General features: G+C 32.1%; 1 protein-coding gene across 4 annotated transcripts in view; it reads right to left on the bottom strand.

The window, feature by feature from the left end:
• Positions 1–26,570, bottom strand: part of LOC145243435 (serine/threonine-protein kinase TBK1-like) — an 85,652-nt gene that overhangs the window by 43,302 nt on the left and 15,780 nt on the right. For 2 of the 4 annotated variants that reach the window (XR_013862882.1, XM_080106324.1), the window contains exons 3-6: positions 19,897–20,034; positions 9,435–9,564; positions 2,998–3,088; positions 907–997 (exon numbers count right to left, since the gene is read on the bottom strand). Coding sequence is in view for 2 of the 4 variants with exons in the window: in XM_080106324.1 (XP_079962450.1) it covers positions 907–997; positions 2,998–3,088; positions 9,435–9,564; positions 19,897–20,034 (450 nt within the window). In the remaining 2 variants the exon portion in view is untranslated. The remainder of the gene's footprint in view (positions 1–906; positions 998–2,997; positions 3,089–9,434; positions 9,565–19,896; positions 20,035–26,570) is intronic. The other 2 variants (XR_013862883.1, XM_080106325.1) reach the window with 1 other exon arrangement.

The raw sequence follows: 26,570 nt of genomic DNA, 5'->3' as shown, positions 1-26,570 counted from the left end.
ATCACCATGATCACGCAACCAGAAAGAGAACAAGAAGTACATGAAGGAGAAGAAAACCATGGGACACAAGCGTTGGAGTCAGCGATTGAGGGGAGCCGCATATAGTCTCACAGCTCTACTTAAAATAACCCACAAAATATGTCTGAAATTTTTTATTTTTTCGTTAATATATTCATATAAAAACAAAAATTGGTGAAGAATAAGGAGTAGAGGCAGAACAAAAAGTAAAAATTCGGTTAGTAAAATCCTTCCAATCCTTTCTAATAGACCACCCACTATTTTCCTGTTCATTCTACACGTTGAAATATTTATTTGCACAAAATATAAAAATAGATAAAGAACAAATTAGGCACAAGGACATTCAAAAGTGTGGGGATAATTGGTGTTGCTGGTCATCCTTGGTCTCAAACACTTAAAATTGTCTCTCTTACTCTTAACTAGAAATATTTCAGTCACCACAATACCACATTCACTCCAGGGACTGCCCTACTTAAGATAAACCTTAATTTGAAAAAGTTTTAATGAATTATTTACAGTTTACATTTTATTGGCAAGGAAATAAGGAATAAACAAGAAACAACAAAAATTGGTTAGTAAGGCTATCCCAACCCTTTCTAAATAATAGACTACACACTGTCTTTCAGTTTGCTGAAAACAAACAGGTCAATCTTTAAGTAGGAGTGGGATCTAAGTGTGGATGAAAGGAAAGAGGAGAGTGAGTTGGGGAGTGAGTAGAGTTCTTCCAAGATGAGTGTACATTGGAGATGAAGGCCAAGGGAACCAGTGTGTCAACGTGATTATACCGTACATGAAAATAATAACCAAGATGAGAATAAAAGTCCAAACAATTCAAATAATAATACAAAATATCACACCTCATCTCAAAAGTTTCAAAATATATCTTACTGCATATTCTTCTGTTCCAACTATCGACTCCATGGTATCTTCATTCGAGACCTTTTTGGCACCACCAAAATCAGAAAGTTTATAAATATCTCTGCAAAACAAGGATAACAGAATTAAATTCAAATCATAAAGCAAATTTTTTTGGTCCTTTATGTACATCTATTATATATTAAATATTAAATTGCTTCTTTTTTTTATACCGATGTGTAGTTAAACCGAAATTTGGCTAGGAGCAAAGTGTAGTATCTGTTCTGATACTACACTTCACCCTTTTTGACCTCGATTAGTGGAGGAGAAATCCTTCTAGATTGAGGCAATCTTTATTTTTGTTTCAGTCCAGAGTGCCCCTTTTTGGGAGCTGGACTACAGTAAGAATCGATCTTGTGTCTAACTCTGTCCTCGTGGGGAGGCAAGTAAATAGGAACAAGAAAAACTCGCCTAGTTACAACTACTGTTGTAACATTGTCCAGGAACGAACACGTTGTAGCCTCAGTCACAAAGTAGAAAAGAACTTCAACTCGCTTTTTCTTTGTAGCAACAATATTTATTTTCTCATTGTTATGGCCGTGACGTCACCCACGTGATCATCTTCTCGAACGTCATCCACCCTTTAACGTGATCATTTTTATAGTTTTTCTTTTCCTTACTGTGACGTCATTTTGTCACGGCTTGGTATTTGCATATAGCCGTCCACACTATGTTATACTGTCAATAAATTTCCTTTCTCCCCACACCTGTGTACCTAGAACTAAGCGGAACTTCCATGGGAAAAGTTTCTTTCATAGAGCTATTCGTCTGTGGAACACAGTACCACAGGGTCTGCTTCCCGATTTACTATAACATTGCCGTTTTCAAGTTCAATGTAAACAAATTCTGCTTGAGCCGTCTTCTTAAACAATCAATTTCTCTATCAGTTACAGCCATCATTACAAATCTTCTCTGTGTTTCACTGCCTATCTGTCCAAGCCAATAACCCTTGTCCTTTTTTTTTTTTACTTGCGAGTCACCGAAGGCCACTAGAGGATAAGGGTTAATGGATGTAAGGTGGTAGTGTAGTAATCGTTAATGGTGTAAATTGGGTAGAATTTCATTATGTATGAAGACTCAACAAGAACTTGTTTATATTGGACTTAAAGGTTACCATGCTGTATCCAACCTGGAAGCAGACCAGTGGAACACTGTTCCACAGGCTGGCAGTTCTATGAAAGAAGCTTTGTTCATCGAATCTGCATTTAGATTTAGACACAGATAGAGAGTGGGCGAAATCGCTTGTAATGGTTGTAGCTAGTCGAGTGTTTTGTGAAAGTTTGGCAAGGTGGAACTATAGATTGGAGTTCAGTTGAGCACTTGCCATGAAAACAACAATAGTGGCCTTTCCATAGCCCTTGAGCCCCTGGACGGGCATAGGCCATCTACAACATTTTGTAGCGAGGAGTTCTTTTTACAGGGTGAGGGTGCTGGCCCCACGCCCAACCTTCCTAGAAGGTGCATGCAGCGCCTAGCCTTCCCAAATGGTCACCCCTGGTACTGGCCAGGCTCAACGTTGCTTAACTTCGGTGATCTGGTGAGAACCGGTGTGTCAATGTGATTGTTCCGTACTAATAGTGGCCTTTAGATTTTGATAAATGGTGACTCGTTTGTAAAAAAAAAAAAAAAAAATTAATAATTTCTAAAGCTGCTGATAATGTTTACCTATTCATTTAGATTATTTTATTATTGCTTGTGTCTAATTCATGTTTTGAAACATGGCGTGAGTCATAAATCTATGACGTCACAACAAAGCTAGGATTATTTTGTTTAGCTCTGTTTAATAAGAAATTCCAAATAGCTCAGTTCGTAGAATCTCAAACTGAAGAGAGGTTTTCGGTTTCGATTTCCAGACATAGCATCTTCTTTATTTGTTGGGAATTTATTATTTACTAGCAGGGCCTGTGGAAATCCCACAGCAGGCTCTTTCATGTGTAATATATTCATGTTGGCATTCTGAACTTTGAACTCCAAAGTATCACCAAATCTAAATTCAACACTGACCTTCATAAGAAATAGCGATGTTAAGTGTAAGTAATCTTTAAAAAGAAAAAATTGTCATACCTCCCTTCTAGCATAATACTTCGAAGAATATTATTTGGTTTGATATCTCGGTGTACAATTCCGGAGATCTGTAATTGGGTTAAACCAGCCGCTTAAATGTAAAAGAAAATACATTCATCAGATGATGCACAGCACTGTAAGTGCTTTAACTTATTAAATGTTTTTTTTTTTTTTAATTAACTATAATTTCGATTTCCATACTTTAAAATTTCCTTCTATTTTGTGACAAAAAATGGTGCTTGTTAAGATAGAGTCAACAGATTGATTATTTTTTGTTATATATATATATATATATATATATATATATATATATATATATATATATATATATATATATATATATATATATGGTTTTAAGCAAAAACAACAGCACAACTTACTTGCTATGTCGAACATTGTAATATATCTAAAAATTACGAAAATTCATCGAGTAATAAATGATTTATACTTAAAAGTAATCTTTTACTGAAAAGAGGTGAAAATTGCATTTTCCCTAGATGTGAATACCTTGAAGATTGCGAATACAGGAGACATACATGTCTCTCTTTTTCGCGACTTAAATGACGACCAATATTTCAGCCTTACAGCGATAGACTTTTTTTCTTTTTTACTAAAAAGCAATAGCAGTTCTACTCGATGAATTTTCGTAATTCTTGGATATATATTTATATTTTCGATATGACAATAAATTATTGTTGTTTTTGCTTAAAACTACATATTTAAAAAATCGATCAGTCGACTCTCACTCAAAAATAAAGCAACGACTTTAATAGGTAAATAAATACCTAAAGGAGAATTTAAATTTTTTGCGTAACATTGGAATTGAAGAATTACTATATAAAGAAATTGAACGAAGGAACAAACCAAATTAGTATAAAATTTTGTATTTATTTGTATTAATACTTTTTGTGAGTAAACTCGCGATATCATTATACAATCTTTAGACAGAACAGATACTACCTTTGGATCCTGGACAGAAGACCAAGAAAGTATATTTTAGTTTCATGTACGGCCCATAAGTGACATTATTTTTTATTTATTTATTTATTTACTCATTTTTTTTAATTTTTTTTATATTTTTACATTGCATCTCCGATGATCGGGAGATCCTATTTATTAAAAAGGAGGATAGAAGGAGATAACATACTATAAACATTAAATTAGTGTGTGCGTGTATGTATGTATGTATGTATGTATGTATGTATGTATGTATGTATGTATGTATGTATGTATGCATGTATGTATGTATGTATGTATGCTAATTTAAAGTTCGTATTATGTTATCATCTTCTACCCTCTTTTTGAATAAATAGGATCTCCCGTTGAATAATTTATAATCTGGAAACCGCGTTACACATACGTACGTACCTGAAAGCTACTACGGTATCATTCGCACACGTTAGTGTTTGAATATATGGTTAAGTGGCAGTTTTAGTCATCTAGAACTGCTTTAAAGCTTCACCCCTTACTCATTTTTCGACCAAATTTCAAACAATTATTATAGTTTATAGATCACCTTCTCGGCTATATGGTAAAAAAAAAAATTCAATTTTCGTTCAGTAAAACAAAGTTATGATGAATTTACTGATGTTCAAAATTGTAAAAAAAAAAAAAAAAAAAAAAAAAAAAAAAACGTAAGGAGGTGAGCGACGTTTTGTAATTACTGGTTTCCATGGCAACCACGTCGCTTTAGCGACTACTGTTGCTACCAATTCACCGCTCTCGCGAAAAGAGAAGTAACAAGTGAAACAGAGAGAATGAAATAATGAAAGGAAGATAATTGGGGGAATTTTATTGAAAGCAGACGATTGCCGTACATTGTTATTACATATTTGTAAGTTATGTTTATGGGGGGGGTAAGGCTGAAATTAAACAAAGAACAAGAGAATTTATTGGAAGCCTAGAAAAATCATGGATTACAACAGAAAAATGCGAGCATGAAAAGTAATATGGTTAAGCTTAAACATGGAAAAGTAAAGGACTAGTTTTTAAAACTGGAAAAAAAGGACAATATATTCTAGTAAAAATATAATAAATTCATAACTTAAAATATTGCAGCATTAAGAATTTTTATTTTTACTTCAATTTATAACATTATATAATCAATTCTTAATGCTGTAATATTTTAAGTTATAAATTTATTATATTTTTTACTAGAATATCTTGTCCTTTTCTTTTCGTTTTAACAACTAGTCCTTTACTTTTCCATGTTTAAGCTTAGCCATATTACTTTTCATACTCGCATTTTTCTATTGTAATTATTATATACATGTTGTTTTTTTTATTATTATTTCTATGAACAAAGTATTCAAACTCTTATTGAACGTTATAATGCAGTTATAAACAACAAAGGATAATATATGAACGATTCTTTTGTTGTTATTTTTATTAAGCATTTTTAAGTTTAAATTTATATTTAAAAAACCCGTCGGGAACTTAGTTGCCGACCTAATATATAGTGACAAATGTTTTATTAATTACACAACAAATAACAATAAAAGTTCAAAATATTATTATAAATCAAATTAATGCAACCGTTAATAAAGAATTAATACTTCAAAAATGTCCAATATATAAATATAAACTTAATACAAGTAGTATTATGAATAGCTAGCAAAGGCGTCTGGCATTGCCCGGTTGTAAAATACACTTAAATATGATTTCTTAATTCCCACAGATTTCGCATTTGGTATTATAGAGTCAATCATTTCGTATTATATTGTACCCATTATATAGTTATTATTTAAAAATTAAAAATAAAACAATATATGATTTAAGTGCCATCAGTTAGAATCGAAACTGAAACCAAAAACATAACAAAACATAGTTTGATGATTGAAACTATGTCTACAAGTTAAGCAAAGACTGGAGTTTATTTGTACTCAAGATGGTCGGACTGTGGAAAGGAAATTAAATACAGGCTGGTTTCCATGACAACAATGTTTTTGATAGACAAGATGCAAGCAAGGGCGGTCGAATGGTCCACAGACTTTATAATTATATAGATAGATATACTTATGACACTTTACTTTGATTTCTACCAACGACGTATTAAAGGTCTTTGAACGCTGGAAAGAAGTTAGAAACAACATTTTTTTTTAAATCGTCAGAAAAAAAAAGTAAATGATACAGCAATTAAACTATAACAACATTTATTAAGAGAAAGATGTTTGGGAATTTTGAATACATGTAGCGAGTTGTATTTGCGTTACTCTGAGAGTTTCGGTGTGAGTGCAATACTCGCTTTACGCAGATGAACATTTTCTTGGGTTGGTGAGATATACAGACTATATCAGTTAATAAGAGGTGGCAGTTTAATTGTTCTACTTAATTGTCTGTTTGTTTGTTTGTTTGTGAAACATGTCGACTACTTTTTGATCAAGTGGATGGTGACGTCTGTTGTTGTTCCTTCCATGTGATTGGTTGATGTGTGCGAAGCTGATGCTTAAGAGTCTCGTATGGCGAATGGAACAAATCGTATTCTTTCCACATAAAATTTTGCTGAAATCAAAAGCTGTGCGAGTCAATTTGGTTGGAAACATAAACTACTTTGGCGTGGAGTCAGCCCGTATTTGGTGACGCCTAGTTGCAATCTAGTTAATGGTTCGATAGTCTTAGCTTTTATAGATGATTACATCATCATCAATTCCTACCCCGACCTAAAAAAAAAAAAAAGATAAAATAACATAGCAAGTGATTCTAGAAAGTCTGAGAGGATTCGAAGACCGAGCATTGATATCATCATCCAGACCTTGACTATAATGATACAAAGTGTACGGGAATTCTGATAAAGCTTAATGTCACTTAAATTCTAGAGAGAGAATCAACCGTTATAAAGATTAACATGATTTTTTTTTAATATTCTTTTTCATAATAATGTTTATGAGAGATTACTTTTATTGAGAGGGAGATGGATAGGAGAGGGGGAGAAAGAGAGAGATTATTCGGTGCTCTTTCGATATGTGATCTACTAATTTTTTTTAATCCTTACTAACTAACCCTAACGCTAACGCATAGATTCGGTAGATCATATATGTGTATATATTAGTGAATTTCATAGAATATATATATATATATATATATATATATATATATATATATATATATATATATATATATATATATATATATATATATATATATATATATATATATATATATATATATTCTATGGAATTCCATTTTTTCGACAATAGGTTGTAATGCCTAATTCTTTCTAAGCTGAACATTTTTTCTGGAGTGTATAGGCATGAACAGATTCGATATTGACATAATAAATCGATTGTTTGTGCGAAACGAAACAGATCTGTAAAAAGTATGCTGAAATTTTGAAATGCTGAAATAATTTATCAAGAATATTTGGACTTGGAATGTAGCTATACTGTTATATATATATATATATATATATATATATATATATATATATATATATATATATATATATATATATATATATATATATATATATTTCATCTCAACAGACGGTTTTTCCTTGACACCAAAGCCAATGAAGTCTAGGCTTGTTGACTGAAATACGTTTTGGGTTTGTGGAGTCATAGAAAATCCACTTTCCCAGGCTTTAGATTCTCCTTTTAAGAAAGGATTAGCTTATTGTTAATCACTTAAGGCATCCCTTATCGAGAAATGCCGACGGAACTGCTTAGGCGTTTTTTTTTTTTGTTTGTTTTTCTTTTGTTACAGGCCAGTGTGCTCTTCCGCTGAAATAAGAAATAAATCCAATCAGTTCATTGTCATGTATGCAAAACTGTATAATTTTGAAAATAATTAATTAACCCTGTATTCGTCCCATAGGATGTTTTGTCACCCCTATTTTTGCTTAAGTGCTCATAATTCCTAGTTGGCAATTTATTTCTTTTCCTCTTTCCAAGTACTCTCCTGGCTCATTGAGGGTATAGCACACGTTGTATAGCGCGGTTGTATCTCAGTTTTCCTTGGAGGTAGACGTCGCTTTGTCCTTCTGGGGTGTCCAGTCACCCCAGCTGACTAACGTAGTTTATGATTTATATATTTTTGTATTTTTCCGGTAGGAATGAAAGTTTGTAGATATATGCACATATTATGTATTATTAAGCTACTCTGTAACATTTAATGTGGAATTAATAAATTTTGGCATTTTTCTTTATAAGTTTTGAATGGATTATTATTTCATTTACAATTTATTACTTTTTCAGTCTTGTAACTATGAGCTAAGCTAAGGTAATATTTTATTTTTCCTTAGTTTTATAATTTACTAGCAGTTCCGCCCGGCTTTGCTCTGGCCTTATGTACTGTTCATAAGGTTATGTGCATATGTACATATTAAAAAGTGTGATTATGTAAAGTAATGCCTTTCTGTATAATAGTCTTCCTTAACTATCATAGAGAAAAGACAGAGATACATTTTCACTTTTATAGATAGATAGATAGATAGATAGATAGATAGATAGATAGATTGGATGCAATATATAGTAATGATTTAAAAAGTATAAAAAAGACTCATGCGCCACCACCGCGAACCGAAACCAAACCGTTCAGCTCACGATTTATTTTGCCTCTGTCGTTAATGACTGGGGTATGAAAACGTGTTTACTGCAAGCCTAAAATTAAAACATGAACCAATAGCTACTACGTTATGAATTCGTAATGCCGGCGTTCGACCTTCACCTGGCAAATTTAATTTTTGTTAATTTTCACACTTTTGCACCGATTTTTCCGGGCTAAAACCCAAATATAAAGTTTTTCATGGATTCAAATACCTTATATATGAAGTTTCATGTCTGTAGACCAAAAAACTCTAGGAGGAGTTTGGTAGGCAAAATTTGTTAAACAAAAATATATACGTATACATAAATATATATGGAAACAATTGTGTGTTTACTATACACTTTTTACGCAAATATTATGCCAGTATAAATCATGTAGAATATCTGCATGCATATAATTACACGTAATAGTAAACTAAAGATGATTATCCCATTAAAAAACCGAATCAACTAATAGGGAATTAATTAAAATGAATGTTTAAAAGAATATGCAAATTAGCTAGATCTTTTGCTTGTGAATGCAATTCCACAACCCATATATAAGAAAATTGTATTTTCATTTTAAATAAGTAGAAAAGAGGGGTTTTAATATAAATATCGATACACACAAAAGAAAAACGATTTTATAGGAGTATATATTTTATTGTATTATTTTATATTAACACCAACAAACTACAAATAATTCAAGCTGTTTAACAGGGATTGTAGATATATCCTGAACGAACAGAATAAGTATATTTTACAAAAGTAATAACAGTATAAGCATTTTTGTATTGGGGTGTATAAACACCCCCATGAAACTAACCATGTTTGGAACAACCAGTTAACTAACGCAGGATTATAATAATAAAAAAATAAATTAACTAATTAAATAAAAATCCGGTGGTTACTTACCGACATCTTTCAATAAGTACAGGAACAAGGGATCGGAAAATCCATTTAAATGTTCAGGTTCTAGCAGTTGATCGTACAGTGTACCCCGATTTAAAAATTCCATTATCAGGATCGGTTTGCCTGTGCCATACTGCAGGGATAGAAATATGAATGCGAGATTTGGTTAGTTCAGATAATTAAAACGGGCGACAGTAATCCAATCAACCGGGACAGATGTCTCATTCAGGAGAAGGAAAACTCCGAAATAACACAGAGACAGCGACTACTGCTTTTAATGATGGTGACATTTTTTTATAGAGTCAAGGTGGCGATCTCTTAGAAAATAATAGTACTGCTTCTGTACAAAGCTTTTCTTCACTTTCAAAAAAAAAACGTTCCCCGTATGCACTGCTTGGAAACTTTTATTAGTCATGCAATAATGACAATGTTGGAAAACGAGCAAAATTTATTGACTATCTATGAATATTAGTTTGATAACTACGTTTCTTCTGAAGATATGAGCCATTCATTGAAACTCCATGGAATAAGGAAAAAAATTTAAATCTATATTCCTTGTCGAAAAATAAATTTGTTGTAAATTTTTGATCCTATATGTGTGTGTGTGTGTGTGTGTGTGTGTGTGTGTGTGTGTGTGTGTGTGTGTGTGTGTGCAGGATGAGTCATGAGAAACGGATGTTTTTTAAGGAAAACAAACTCGAGAAACGGATGTTTTAAGGAAACAAAACTCTACGAGGAGAATAAGGAGCGCTCTAAAAACATCCGTTTCCCGTGACTTACCCTGTATATGCTTTTTCACAATCAACCACAACTTATTGAAAATCAAGTCAATCTTGCTGAAGAAAAGAAACATTTAAAGACAACTGCTGAATATATGTCCAGGACATGAAACAATATTGCGGAACAGAATTATTTCTAATATTAAAATCAAATATTTAATAGCAGGAACCATCCCGCTGATGCCCACAAAGAAGTAAGCAACTCAAGAAACACTTGCGCTTGGCCTTGAAATATTACAATATGTATTTTGTAATTTATGAAAGTATTCATTTTCCTGTTGTACAAAAAAATTCTTCATCGATGATCGTCGTTAAATTCTAAAAAAAAAATAAAAAAAAAAAAAAGATCAGATATTATAAAACTACAGTAATCGCTGTAGTCCGTTTTGAGAAATAAACAGTTTTTAATGATGTACGTAGCTGTAATAAAGATGTGATCGTTTAAATCCAGAACAAAATAAATTCATTAAAATATCGATTTTCGTATTTAAAAAACTGAAAACAAAAAATCATATATCGAATAAAAATGATAAAAGGAAGATATATATATATATATATATATATATATATATATATATATATATATATATGTCACATAAATTAATATACGAAAGTATAATTTTATGCGTAAACTTTAAGTATTTACTTCAACAGTGCTCAATACATAGGTAGAGCTAGGAAGTAAGTTATAAATATATATATGGCAATCAAGCTATACAGAATATTCCGCATTTCATCCATAAGAGCGATACAAAATAATTTTAAAATTAACAATAACAATAGAAAATAAATAAAATAAACATACATATACATAAATTATCATATATATATATATATATATATATATATATATATATATATATATATATATATAAAGTTATATATACAGTACATCTCTGTATGTTTTTTGTCATTCCTTTACTCTGATAACTTGTATTAGATGGAATCACTCAGGGATGCATAGTATGGAGAGTAGCTGCTTATATGCAGCCTCAGGCAGTCTTATAGATGCTCATCAGTCATAGTGAAGCGGTATTTAGACTTAAGGATCCTTATGTGGGAAAAGGCAGAATAACGTAAATAAGTACACCCAAATAATACAGTCAAGAAAGTAGCACATTTACTGATGTTGAATAAGTTCCTGTGAATAAGTTCCATAATTGTCCATGAGCTTTGCATCAGCTGAATGTCGGCTTATAGTGTCAGAATCTCATCCCTCACTGCAGAAGAGTTCAGGTCGTAATTTTCGATGTGAGTGAACCAACCTCAGCATCTTTTTAGAAATGGCAGCACATCATTGTACCGATTTGTTCGAGTAAAAAAATAAAAAAATAAAAAAGTCTTTAAAGCGTTTGTCAAACTTTGACAGACATTTGCCAATTTGTTTTATCTAGCGTCCACTCTCAAGCTGCGCATGACTGCTCTTGTGTCTCCAGCTTTGCCACGAGGTTCTGAAAATTTAACAGCACTAACGTTTATTTATTTTTATTTTTTATTTATTTATTTTTTTTTTTCAATACTATGCGATCTACCCACAAAGTCTCTGCGATCGACTAGTCGATCGTGATCGATGTAATGGGTACCCCTGTAGTTGTATATACCCGGCGTTAACAGGTTGAAAAAATATTGGAAAGTGGAGGGTTCAGTCACATACTATTTAAAACACACCGAATATCTTATCTATTCTCACGATTTTCCTGAAAGTGGAGCACATGTTGGATTTATGGAAGCATAAAATACCCCAATTTTCGTCTATGGAAATTAAAAGGAAAATGCCTTAAAGGAGAAATAATTCTCACAACTAAAATAAAAATAAAAATCTTACTTCCGTTTTAAAAGGTAACTGATGTAGGCTAATAATAATTGAAAATAAATATAAAATTAAAAAATAAATTAAATAAATCAACTCTAAATAATATTTCTAAATAAAACAATGAAGATAATTCTAAAACAACAAACACATAATAACATGGAGATAATTATTAAAATAGGTTTTCTTTAATGTAATATGCAAATGAGATTATTCCTTGAATATGAATTCGCTTTGAATAAACAGTACATATAGAAATCATGCTGCAATGTAAGTGTGTAAAAATCGGTTTTCAATATGAAAATGTATTTTGTAAAACAGTGTATCCTTTGCACACATTAATCAAATTGTGAGCAAACAAACAGACAGGAATACGGCTATATTATAATAGATTAATATTAATATATAAACAAAATTAGTGCTAAAAATGGCCTTTTTTCGTAAAGAAATAATATCTGATCTTAGATCAAATATTTAGTTTTTAATGAAAGATTTTTGGAATGAGTTAGTAAAATACAAAATAAAAAATGCTATTAAAAATCCGTGGTTCATTATCAAAAAGTGGCTGCTTCTATTGATTGAAAAATCCCATTTTCAATATTAATAATTGCCCGTTTATATTATTTCATTGTTTAAAGAAATACGATATTACCTACTATGATAATATACAAGTAATTTTGAGAAATAAAAAGGTTAGTACTTATTTTAAACATACACTTATTCATCTGATAGCTGAAATAGAAATAGCATAATAGCTGTTGTACATACAACCCTTGTCCTCGAGTGACCTCTGGCCATGATCTGGTAAATCATATGTAAAAAATATATATATATACATACACGCACACACACACACACACACACACACACACACATATATATATAAGGTTTACAGTGGAAACAAACATGCAAACGTAAGTTTACAGTGCTCAATGTTATTAATAATAATAAAAAAAATTGTTCTGTTTTTATTTTGTTTACTAGCCTGAGTGCCCGGTGTTGCTCGGGTGTTTGGCGATGTGTGTTGAAAAAAAAAGTGATAGTAGACAAGCAGGCTTGAACCCGTGACGCGAAGGCTGAAGAGAAAGTGAAAAAAAATTGACGTCTTACAGCTACTTCATGACGCGACCAGAAGTTCGGAACGTTGAAATTAAGTAAAGTCATTCTAATCGATAGGATGATTTGCAAAAATGGCGACGTATAAAAAGGACCTTCGTCGCCTTTGTCGAAAGTTTTAGGCAGACATATAAACATACATACATACATACATACATACATACATACATACATACATACATTTAAACAGACGGGTGAGATTTATATTATTGATTATTTATTTGTTACAAATCGTAGGCGCCTCTGTAGTAAAAAAAAAGAACTTAAAACAGAAATTAAATTCAGGTGGTACTATTTAAATGTATTTTTATAATCTGCGCATGAATGATTTTCTCTGCTTCCGAGAAAGAAAATTGGTGCCGATTCTAAACTTAGCACACCCCCCAAAAAAAAAGTAAAGACTTCTTTCTTTTGCTAAAATATAAAATCTCTCTCTCTCTCTCTCTCTCTCTCTATATATATATATATATATATATATATATATATATATATATATATATATATATATATATATATATATATATATATAAATGAAATACAGCATGATTATAGAACATCGGAAAGAAAGTAAATTTAATTAGTAATTCTTACTTTTAAAAAAAAAAAAATGTTAATTTTTTATTTAATTTAGAAATAAATTAACGCCTTAAAGGAAAATACGAGCGGAGGGAAAAGCGAAAAGATTAATTGAAGAAATAAAAATAGGACGCAAAACAAAACTGCATATTTTTAAAGGTTATTCATATTAAATACACGATTAAAATATCACTAGTCGCATTGGTAAATAACTTAAAATCTAGATAATAAAATATGTAAAATGCTTCTACAACCAATAGTTAGTAAGTAGTAGCATTGCACAAAAAAATAATAAAAACTTTGGCGGCCATGTTGGAAATCTCTAAAAATGACATAATATGGAACAAAGAAGGCGTATGATATCACGTAATGCGACAGCAACGTGTAAAAGATTACATAGATTTCTTAATCATTTAAATCTATATTTCTATACGAGTAAGAAATATAGCATTTTCTAACTGTTATTTATTAGTAATAAATGAAAGAATCTATTGTTAAGAATATTTGCTATTAGTAGCTGCATCTGCTGCTGATCACAAAAACAGCATCAATTTTATTGCTGTTGATAACAAATATGATGGTCTTGGTGTTATAAATAAAAAAATGTACACATAACAGAGTTGATACAGTTAATCGACAGTTTTTTTTTTTTTTTAATTGTTTGAAGGAAAATATGTCAAAAAACAATTCAGTGCGCTCCTCAGAATCAGAGTGTGATGTGATAACTCGGTATCAAACAGAAGATTATTGTTTTCGTGCTGCAGATGTCATTGATTACGTCGCGAATTTGAATAATTTGGGTATTGTGGGTGTTTTTCTTTTGTTTGTTTGTTTGTTTGTTTGTTTGTTTGTTCTGTTTGTGTTGTTTTCTTCATTTTTTTCATTTTTTTTTTTATTTGCTTTGTTTTCAGTGACTAAGCCAATAGTTGATATTCAGATGGATTGGACGAACAGAAAATGTTACTTATATCAAATACCCTATTAGAATATCGCTAGTCGTATTAGTAAATTACATGAAATCTATACACTAAATAGGTAGAAGGCTTCCGTAATTAATATTGTCATTCAGACGAACAGAGAAATAAGGAAGACCATTAGCGGAAATCATAAAAACATTGGAAGCCATACTGAAAATGTCTGAAAATGGAATAATATTCAATACACTCCAGCACATTTTATTTCTCTTTCTTATTAATCGCAGCTGTAGTAAAAAAAATAAAACAAAAATTATATATATATATATATATATATATATATATATATATATATATATATAATGGATATATATAATATATATAATATATATATATATATAATGGATATATATAATATATATAATATATATATATATTATATATGTGTGTGTGTGTGTGTGTGTGTGTGTGTGTGTGTGTTTGTGTGTGTGTGTGTGTGTGTGTGTGTGTGTGTGTGTGTGTGTGTGTGTGTGTGTGTGTGTTAGCAGGTCGTCCGGTATTGCTCAGTCGTAAAATACACTTGAATATGATATTTTGATTAATGCAGATTTTATATTCATTAAATATTATATCATATTAAATCCAATATATAGTGAACAATAAAAAAGTTGGGTTTTTTTAAATGACTCGTGCGCCATTATCGAGAATCGAAACCAAAACGTTTAGCTTACGATTTCCTTTTTCCTTTGACGTAAATGCCTGAGTTATGAAGACATGTTGTCTTCAAGACTAAAAATTAAAACATGAACCAATAGCTATTACGTTAAGCATGTATATTCGTAATGCCGTCGTTCCATTTTCACCTGGCAAATTCCATTTCTTTCATTTTCACACTTTTGCACCGATTTTCCCCGGCTAAAACCAAAATATAAAGTTTTGCATGGGTTCGAATAATCTATATATTAAGTTTGATATCTGTAGAACAAAAACTGACAAAGGAGTTTGGTAGGAAATTTTTTTAAACAAATATATATATAGAAAGAGGTTTGTGTTTACTATAACATTTTTACGCAAATATTATGCAAGTATAAATTATGTAGAATATCTGCAAGAATATAATTACGCGTAATAGTTAACTAAAGACGGATGACACATAAGAAAATCGAAAAAACTAATAGGGAATTCATTGAAATGAATGTTTAAAAGAATATGCAAATTAGCTGGATCTTTTGCAGATAAATGCAATTCCACGACCTATATATATAATAAAGTTGTATTTTCTTTTTAAATAAATAGAAAAAAGGGTGTTTAATACGAATAGCAATACACAAAAACACAAATTTATGGGAGTGTAGGGAGTCATCCATATACAGATTATATATATATTCTGTATATTAACGAATTTCTCTGCTTTCAGAAAGGAAAATTGATGTAAACTTATAATCACAGATGGCCAAACTCAATTATTTCGGGGTTAAACTTTAAGTCGACATCAATTTCCCTTCTTAAATATATACATATATATATATATATATATATATATATATATATATATATATATATATATATATATATATATATTGTTAGTTATCGTATATATCGTTAGTTATCATTTCAAACCAGATGATGTATTTAATTCATGCTCATAATATTGTATTCACATTTTTATGAAATACGTCTGACCAATTAGTGCATGATCGATAGAAAATTTTATTTGAATGCAATCTCATCATCAGCACCAAGAATAGACACCAAATAGAAAGTTTTCACACATGATCAACATTGAAATGAGGATATCAAAAAATTACACAGCAAATCTTGGAATATTTGCTTGACCTGCTGTTATTTTTGTTTTTTTTATTATTTTTGTTTTTTATTCATAATGCTAAATCATTTGGATATTATTTCAGCAGTATCAATTGATTGCAACCCTTAGTAGTCTCTTTGTTAATTCTTTACTGAAATAAATGGCAGCATTTTCCAACTGAGTATTTATCCATTGACCCATCCGTTTCTATGCGTCTGTAGTCTGAACTGTGATCTTTTAAGCTTTGAAATTAATCCTGAAAAGTAACTGGGTTTGTTTTTTCATTTGGGAATTTTGCCAAATCGATTATAAATCCTAATTGTTTCACTTGCCATATTGACATTCGTGTAAACTAAAAAGTGGCTAAATTTGAATCGATACATAATTTAAAAAAAAAAAAAAAGAAAAAAACTCGAAAATTTCATACACGGATCTAAAACCAATAATTAAAAACAAAACTCGTAATAGATAATTAGAAAATTCTGTGGAATATTTGCACGAATAATAAACTGAAAAGAAAAAACCGACCAATGATCAACGAAAACTACAGGATAAGCAGCACAACCCCTTAAACAGTCATTTCATTTCTGCTATGAAATGTTGCACCCCTTTAAATAAAAATCAATGCGCATACGCTCAAATGCTTATTGTTTGTTTGTTTGTTTGTTTGTTTTTATTATCCGTAAACTTTTCGACCAGCGTGACGCCGCCACCGACAGGTGGATGCGATATAAAGCAGTGCCTTCAAAGGAACTTTTACTTTAACAAGCAAGAGTAAAATGAATTACACACACTCCCCCAAAGAGTTTCATCACATGATTGAAAACAGAATATCCGCCTGGGGGAAGGGATCGCAGTTGTTCCGCTGTGTAAACACGTGTTGCTTAACCGGTTACGTCATTGCGATACGACATAATCACGTTGACACAGCAGTTATCGTTAGATAACTGAAGTTAAACAACGTTGAGCCTGGCCAGTACCAGATGGGTAACCATTTAGAAACATCAGGTACTTTATGTAGGGGCCACTGACACCTAGCAGCAAGAACTCCAAAAATCCTACGGCGTCATTTTCCTTGACTGGGATATATATCCGACTGAGTACCGCTTGTGAATTTGATATTCTTATAACGTTCAGTCCAACTAGGGCGAGTGCCGCTTCGGTTTATCGGGTACTTGCTAAAGGTATCTTCAGTATTTTTTTTTTTTTTTTTTTGCTTTTTTCTTTCCGCGGGGAGCTTTCGCCATAAACAGCATCGTTTAACTTCGGTGATCTAATGGGAATCGATGTGTCAACGTGATTATTATATACTCTTTGGTGAAGATCTTTTTATTTATTATTGAAATCCTTTGAGATAAGTAATTTATAGATTTACAAGTGGACAGAGGCATTGAATCTCTATGGTTTCAGGTGAGCATTGTCTGAAGATAGCGGTTTCAATCCTACCCGAAGCCGGTCAGAGGATTAGTTGGCCAAAATGTGGTGAGACGACAACAACTACGGAAGGCAATAATTACTGAGGATATAATTAAGAGACTCGGCATTCCTATCCCGTCGCGGTTAACCACCTGATGAAGGCAAGAGGAATAGTTAGCCGAAACGTCGTGAAACAACAACTATGAGGATAACAGTTTGCAAATAAATAAATAAATAGAAGATGATTTTGTTTAAATTCTTGAAAAATGAAGGATTGTACTCAAAAAAATCTGTGACAAAAATGGCAGAAGTAAAATGGTCAGAACGAGAATATTACTACTTACCATTTCCCATGTGTTTGTTTGTGTGTTTCGATTCTTGCAATCTATTATTCTATATTATATTTCTCCTTATCTGCCTGTCCCTTCCATTTTTTCTGACTGTAATTTTGTATGGACCTTTCCCATGATAAGATGCAGCGAACTACTCAGTATTATGGTATCCGTTTGATGCACAATTAGGGATTAATAGGAATTAGTCACCACAATACCACATATATTAAAGTTTTCTCAAGAACTACTGAGTCGATGTGACTGAAATTTTGTATGGAAGTTTGTTATGATAGAGTACATCGAACTAAGTATTATGGTATTCGCTTGATGCAGAGTTAGGGATTCATATTGATTAGTATTTAATGCAAAAATGAGCACAAATGTAACAATATTCAATCACTAATTTTGCATAAGCTCTTCAATAATAAGTCAACAGGTTATAACTATATCGTCTTCACACTTTTCGAGCCAATCCAAACGTTTAGATGAATTAGGATTATTTCAATAAATAATGTGCATTTAAAAATAATTTCTTCACAAGAAAATGTCATTACTAAATTCAATCTACTGTAATTCATTTTAGTTTATTGGCCATTTTGGATGAATTACTTTGCAAAATTAAATTTCCCCGCCTTTAAATTTCTTTGCAATTCTTCATGTATTAAAATCTTCATTTTTGCAAGTTATTTACAGCCAATAATCTTAAAAATAAATAGACATTGCAATAGACTCCCGGGCTATGCTGGGTATAAATTATATTTGTCTGTCTGTGTCTGTTCGTTCGTTTCTACTTTTATCTTAAAAACTACTGAGTCAATCTTACTGAAATTTTGTATGAACCTTCTTTTTTTTACATGGGGGTCACCACTTATCAAGGCCCGAAGGCCACTCAGGGATAAGGGTTATTGCGTGTACAGTAATCAATGAGATAGTATTGTAGTAATCATTAGTATAGGGGGTTTTGATAGAATGTCTTACTTAAGGGGGTGGTTTGTCAGGAGTTTGTTTATGTTGGACTTGAAGACGTCCAAGTTGTAGTCAGGTGGGAAACAGGCAAGCGGCAGAGAGTTCCACTGGCGTGCAGTTCTAAGAAAGAAGCTTTGCTCATGGAATCTACGTTTGGATTTAGGCACAGATAAAGAGTGGGGGAAATTATTGACAGTAGTTTCAGCCAGACGGGTGTTTCTCGTGAAAGATTGGCGAGGGGGGACGAGGGATTGGAGCTCATAAGGTGCAGCGAACTATGTTTTGTGGTAGCCTTTTGATGCACAGTTAGGGATTAATAAGGATTAATAAGGATTAGTATTTATTGCAAAAATAAGCACAAATTTAACCATATTCGACCATCGATTTGGTATAAAGTATTAATTCTAAGTCAACGGGCTATAACTTTTGTCCGTTTTTAACGAACTAAATCGTCTACTGTTTTTTTTTTAATGTTTCGTGTCACTCCTTTCTTGTTTTCTTTCTATTATTTATTCCTTCGTTAATCTCTTCCTTTTTTTAACTTTGTCAGTCATAAAGCTTGTGTCTAGCTAATACTGACCAAAAAACAGAAACGTGCATTATAGTCAGTTTCTATCCACAATTGCTCGTCTCTATAAACTGCTTCTTTCTTTCCATTCAGTATCCTTGCTGATACTACTCATAAACTGACAGTCATTTTTTTTCTATTTATTCGTTCAATTCTTCTACTTATTCCAATTTGTACTTACGTCTGTTTCCACGCCAAAAATCTTCACGATGTTTTCATGGTTAATTTTAGACAGTACATCCATTTCTCGTCTGAGGATCTTCATACTGAAATCGTCTTTATTTCTGAACACTTTCATGGCACAGAATGAACCATCTTTCTGAAATATTTTTTTAAATAAAATAAACAAAAAGAAATAGAAAAAGGTGGAAATTTCATCAATTTATTATTTATGGACGACAGAAAATTAAGGCACGACAAATGGCTCCTGTTGATTATCTAATCAGCACATCACTCCCTGGGGTTCTTATGGCAAGAACAAGAAGCAACCAACTTTAATTTATACTAACTGACATGCTGGCGCTTGTTTTTTTGTTTTGTTTTTTTTTGTTTTTTGTTTTTTTTTTTTCGATAAAAATCTTTGTAAAAATTAAACAAGTTTCTTTTTGTTTTAAGTTTTTTTTGTTTGTTTTTTTGTTTTGTTTTTTTCTTAACTGACGGATAGGGATTTAGGGGAATCGGATAATTTGTTTATATTTTTGCTCTCCATTGTTATTTTCTTATTTGCAAATATTTACTGTTTAAAGTAAACATTTACTATAATTTTTTTTTAATTATGATTTTTAAAAAAGTAAACAGTTTTTTCTTTAATTTAAAGGAAAAATTTTCTTTTTCTGTTAAATAAATATTTTTAAATATTCTCCCTAAGTCGGGAAAAATAGCGAAAGAAGCAGCAGGAGCCATTTATCGTGCCTTAATTTGTCGTATCTCAATATCACATAACTAGAGAAGCAGCAGGGGCTATTTGTCATGCCTTAATTTGTCGTTCTTAAATATCACACGAATGGCGAATCAGCAAGAGTCATTTATCATGCCTAATTTTTCTGGCATAAATATCACTGGAATAAAGAATCAGTAAGGGCCATTTGTTGTGCCTTTAATTTGTCGTGCCTAAATATCACACGAATGGCGAATCAGCAAGAGTCATTTGTCGTGCCTTAATTTTTCTTACATAAATATCACATGAATAAAGAATCAGTAGAAGCCATTTGTCGTACCTTAATTTCTTGTGCCTAAATATCACATGAATGGAGAATCAGCAGAAGCCATTTGTCATACTTTAAATTGTCGTTCCTAAATATCACATGAATAGAGAATCAGCAGAAGCCATTAGTCGTGCCTTAATTTGTCGTGCCTAAATATCATAGGAATGGAGAATTAACCCGACGTGTGTGTGGCTCCTCGATAATCGCCGACTCCCAACGTCGTGTACCGTGGATTTTTCGTTCGACTGTTCTTCTTTTGGCCGGATCGTCCTTTTCCCGTTGGCGACTGTCGATGAGAACACGCGGTTCACAAAATAGAAATATGAACAAAGGAAAAACACAAACGCCAATGTTCACATATAAATTGACTGTTGGACTTGTGAGTGTGTGTGTCTTCCCCTGTTCTATCGATGTTACATTTGATCTATCTCTGTTTCACAATCAACTCTAAATGTCAAACTGTAATCATTATCAACTCCCATACGACGTCTAGCGCATCTAGTTGTCAACTGACTGTTCAACTTCCATCCGCTCTCGAGCGCATCTCGATCTCAGCTGAATGTCCCCCTCTACGTTGGTATCATTGGTCGCAAACCCCATCCTGGTTACCGGAAGCTGCCCTTCCCTGTTTGATCAGTAGGTTTCTATTGTTATGGTTGATTGTAGAATATTTCCTCTTTCTTTGTTTTTCTAGGCCATTCCCTATCCCTTTGTCTATTGTAGGATATTTCCGATTTCTTGGTCTATCCCCCCCTCTCTAAGCACTTAGTGGCTCAAATCCACCCCAGGGCCACTTTATAGTATCACAGAATCAGCAGAAGCCATTTGCCGTGCCTTAATTTGTTGTTCTTAAATATCACACGAATGGAGAATCAGCAGAAGTTATTCGTCGTGCCTTAATCTATCGTGCCTAAATTGTAAAACTGATAATCCATTTTTATTTAATATAACTCATTCACACGTTCGAAGAAGTAGTTCAGTAGTAAAAGCGATGGGCATCATTGACAAATAAAGTATCAGTCAAACACCCGATTGGAATTCATGAAGTACTCATATATCACTCAATGCGGTTCTCTTCTTGTGACTGTTTGGTCTATAGTCACACAAAACCATTGCCTCCTTAGAAGTCACGTGAGCCAAACTATATAAACTAAATACTTAGGATTTCTGGATCATCTTCTATTTACAATAATGCAGTCGACATCGTTTCATGCATTGCAACATAAGACAAAGACGACTGCTGCAAGCAATGTCTTTCAACATACGACTGAAATGACGTGATCCGTAAGTGTATGAAAAGGTGACTGTGGCTGAGATGATACATGCTTTGACCTTCCACTATTCTCACCCTTCTAACTAAAACGATATGCAAGTATGTATTTTATCGATTCCTCTCGGTTAATATGGTCCAAAGAAACTGGACTTTGAATAAAATCGTAGCTGAAACGTGTATGCACATATGTAGTCAATAATATTTCTATAAATAAAACATTATATATATATATATATATATATATATATATATATATATATATATATATATATATTATATATATAACTTTATTTAAAAATATATATTTACTAGCAGAAGTGCCCGTCGTTGACTGGGTTAAAAAACAGCTTACAGAAAATGGACTGTGAATGATGAAAGAATGATAGGTTATGAAAAGGAGGTAGATTTTGATACTCAAAGATTTTACCCTAGGCAAAATATGATGAAAGTAAAGATAATTTTCGCGAAAAATATACTTTTTTATATCAATTTGTTTCCATTCGTAGCCAAGAGTGACCAACAAAATGATGTTTCCTTACAAAGGAAAAATGTTATATATATAACAATATAAATATGCAAGAAATAAATGTTACTATAGTCAATAAAAGTTACTTTTATGGTAGAAAAGTCCATTGGTTTGTATTTTTAAGTAGTCTGTAAAAAAATTTTTTTTTTTAATTCACGAACCGGTTTTAAAAAAAATCAAAATGGCAGCGACTTTGAAATGGAGAGCCCCGTTTTCAGTTTGAAGGAGGGGTACCTGAGCATTCTGTGTTAACAATTTAAGAAAGTCCCGTCAACGTAAGAAATATTTATAAACATATTTTAATGTTTTCTGTTATTTTGTGCTTGAGGAATATTCGATTATGGCATGTGTAGTTTATATAAAAATTCATTTAAGCAGTTATCGCCTCAAATTTCGTTTAAATTTCGGTTCGCTGAAATTATTTCAAGAAAAGAGCATTAAAAACTATTTCAAAACAACAAAAAAACATGAACTGAACTTTTTTTGACTATGGTAACATTTATTTCTTGTATATTTATTTTTTCAGGTAGTCATTTGTTGGCTTTTCTGCTAAACACTCTTACTAAATAATATCGACGAAATATCGAAAACAAAGAAAAAAAATACAGTTTTGAAAAATAATAAAGCTTTATTTACTTTAGTAAAATAATTCGAAACAGCAAAATGGGATATTAAAAAAGTAAACACGTAATTACTTTAGTTTTTTAAAGCAAAGAATCGATATAAATATGAATAAGAAGAAAATTGCGCCCTTTTCAAGCAGAACAGCTTCGTTTCAGTTTTACAGTATTAAACGGTGTAGTATTGCGCCGTCGGATTTAGGGTTTTACTATTGTAATGTAAAGAACACGCAGAAAGGGTTGTAATCAACTGAGTTCCTTCTAGTACACTGGCCAAAAAAAGCTTAAACAAATATATAAATAAAAATAAAAAGGTTATGTAAATGTTTTTAAAAATACCCGTAATCACGTGGGCAGGATTCTTTCCTTCTTTTGACACGATAACAAGTAACGTTCTTATTTTTTATTATTTATCTGTTTATCTATTTTCGAAAGAGTGCCACGTGCAAGTGGAGAAGGAAAAAAACAGAGTTATGTAAAATTTGTGTCGAGAATTGTCTAAAGTTCCGACTTTTTTTGGGGGGGGGGCTTGCACTTTAATAAGAACGTGAATTTATGAGGTGAATTTATTCGACACAATATGATTCAACTCAAAAAATAAATAAAAGCTAACGTGAATTAATATTAAAGTTAAAGTGTGATTGTGGACCCTCACCCCTTTTAAAAAACCTTTTTAAACTTTGTGACATATTTACATTCTATGGAGGTCAGGCGCGAACGAACACTCAATAATTATATTATACCATATTTCTTCAAACTGAAACATAATTATCAAAGTATACTTACGCAAATAGATATGAAAAGTCTTTGTTAAAGTTTGTGCCATATTTCCATGGAGTACAGGCGCGAACGCAGACCCCACAATTTTATCATACCATCCCTATTTAAGTTGAAACATACTTATCAAAGTATTCTTATGTACATCTATATCAAAAACCCTTGTAAACGTTTTTTTTTATTTTATTTTTTTATTTCCACACTTTGGGGACCAGGCGCGAACGCCGACCCCATAATTTTTATGAACCACCGTTCTGCCAGATCCAACATACCCATTCCTGATCCTCGATACATCTTCTATCATTATATGTAATCAGTTTTTTTTTAATAGTCAACCATATAGGAGCCTATTCGTGACCAGACACAGACACACACACACACAGACGTTCAGTTTTATATATATATATATATATATATATATATATATATATATATATATATATATATATATATATATATATATATTTAATTATCACCCTAAACAAAATGATATAACATTTCTCCGTTCTACAGCATATGTTCTAGATGGGCTCCATTTAGCTTTTGTTTTTTTACTTGGGGGGGGGGCACCCTGTATCTCTATTCTTCTTCTATTATTTATTTACTTATTATATTTATTACCCTCTGGCAAAAAAAAAATCATTGTAACTTCGCAAATGCAGACGGCATATAGAAGTTCAATATGGTAAGACTACTAGCCAATACCGGGTGTAGGTTTTGAGCATATTATCGTTTCCTTTCATTCAGTACCGTCATTTCCTCTTTTTGTTCCAGTAAAAAAATCACTCTTCCAAACATGTAACATTTAGAGCTGGTAGCACGACACATCCTCCCTCAGTGTTCTCTCTTCCTTCTTTTTCAGTTACACCGTTATAAAATATTTTATGGAGTTCAATTATTATACCCGTCTGTGCTTATTTCACTTTATGTTTCCGATTAATTAAGTCATCTAATACTCAGACCATACTCGAATAATGAACGCTCCCGGATTTTTACTTTGGCACTTTGATTGGGTGCTAAGAGTTGTGTGACGAATTCTCGGTTTGCGTTTCCGAACACAATAAAAATGACTTCTTAAAATCCAATATGGCTTCCATATATTCAAAAAATAACATACCCTCCTTTATTAAACACATAGAAAAAACGACACAAATTTTCAGAGGGGTTTCCATACACATTGCACACATGTCAATCAGTTTCTTTTAAAGATACAATAAGAAAATGTTCATTATCCATGAATGCACTGTCTATTTCTATCCTTCCTTTTAATCCTTCTTAAACGCCGATAAGTAAACAAAAATTTTATTTCAGTTGGCCCGCAGCCAGTTACTTGTTCTTCTTTCTTTTGACGGCATTTCCTCTCTCTCTCTCTCTCTCTCTCTCTCTCTCTCTCTCTCTCTCTCTCTCTCTCTCTCTCTCTCTCTCTCTCTCTCTCTCTCTCTTGCAGCATATTCTTCGTCTTTGGTTTGGCCTTCGTTGTTATATTCTTCGTCTTCTTCTTCTTCTTCTTCTTCTTCTTTTTCTTCGCATTATTATCCGTGTTCTTACCAACTGCCGGTTTATAAATGAACAGGTTGTTTTTAGCTGGTCTTGCAGCCATTTGGTGTTTCCTCTTCTTCTTCTTCTTCTTCTTCTTCTTCTTCTTCTTCTTCTTCTTCTTCTTCTTCTTCTTCTTCTTCTTCAGATTCCTATTTAAAACGGTCCCTACAAATATTCAGAATTAATCCTGACGATTATTCCATATCATTATTTTTTATCCTCGAGTGGCATATGGCCTTGATAAGTGGTAACCACTTTTTCAGTAAAAAAAAAAAATTAAGTTGACTATTAAAAATATAGGAAGTTTCGGGGGGGGCACAAGGTACAATTACGAACGGTTGGGTTTGATCTCCGCCGACGATGGAAAAGTGTAGACGTCTTACTGAATTTGAGGAAGTCTGAATGCTTCTCTAACAAAACTGGTTTGGTAGTGACGTCGTACTGAGGTAGTAGAATAGCTCGGTGAACTGAAAAAGAACAGGGTTTATCCTGGGGACAGATATATTACGAGTCTTATAGTTTTGTAGATTGTCCTGAAAATGGTAATTTATTCTGATAAGATTCTTATCATAAGAACGTATTTTCACAATAGATTTGACAGTAAAATAAAGGGCGTCGGTTAATAGCATTGGTTTAAGTATGATGATCAAGCTGTAGTTGCGGAGTTGAATGACATACGTGCTAGTCGCGTCAGTGGCTGGACAAATGGAGGTAGTCGACAACCAGATAAACTGGCTGAAACATCATTATGAGCAGCTCATCGTTAGTCAAAGTCGGGCGATACGCCTGACTATGTGGACTGGTTTAGTTAGTCAAACTGTAACAAGCGTCCTGTTGCCAGACAGAAAGATTAGTCGAGCAAGTAATCAGGTCAAGGGATCAGATCCGAACCGATAACAAAAATTCGATTGTCAC

This window comes from Euprymna scolopes, chromosome 22 (genome assembly GCF_053919585.1).
Source record: "Euprymna scolopes isolate OS-2025 chromosome 22, ASM5391958v1, whole genome shotgun sequence".
In the NCBI taxonomy this organism is placed as follows: Eukaryota; Metazoa; Mollusca; class Cephalopoda; order Sepiida; family Sepiolidae; genus Euprymna; species Euprymna scolopes.
This window is presented reverse-complemented; position numbering and strand designations above follow the sequence as displayed.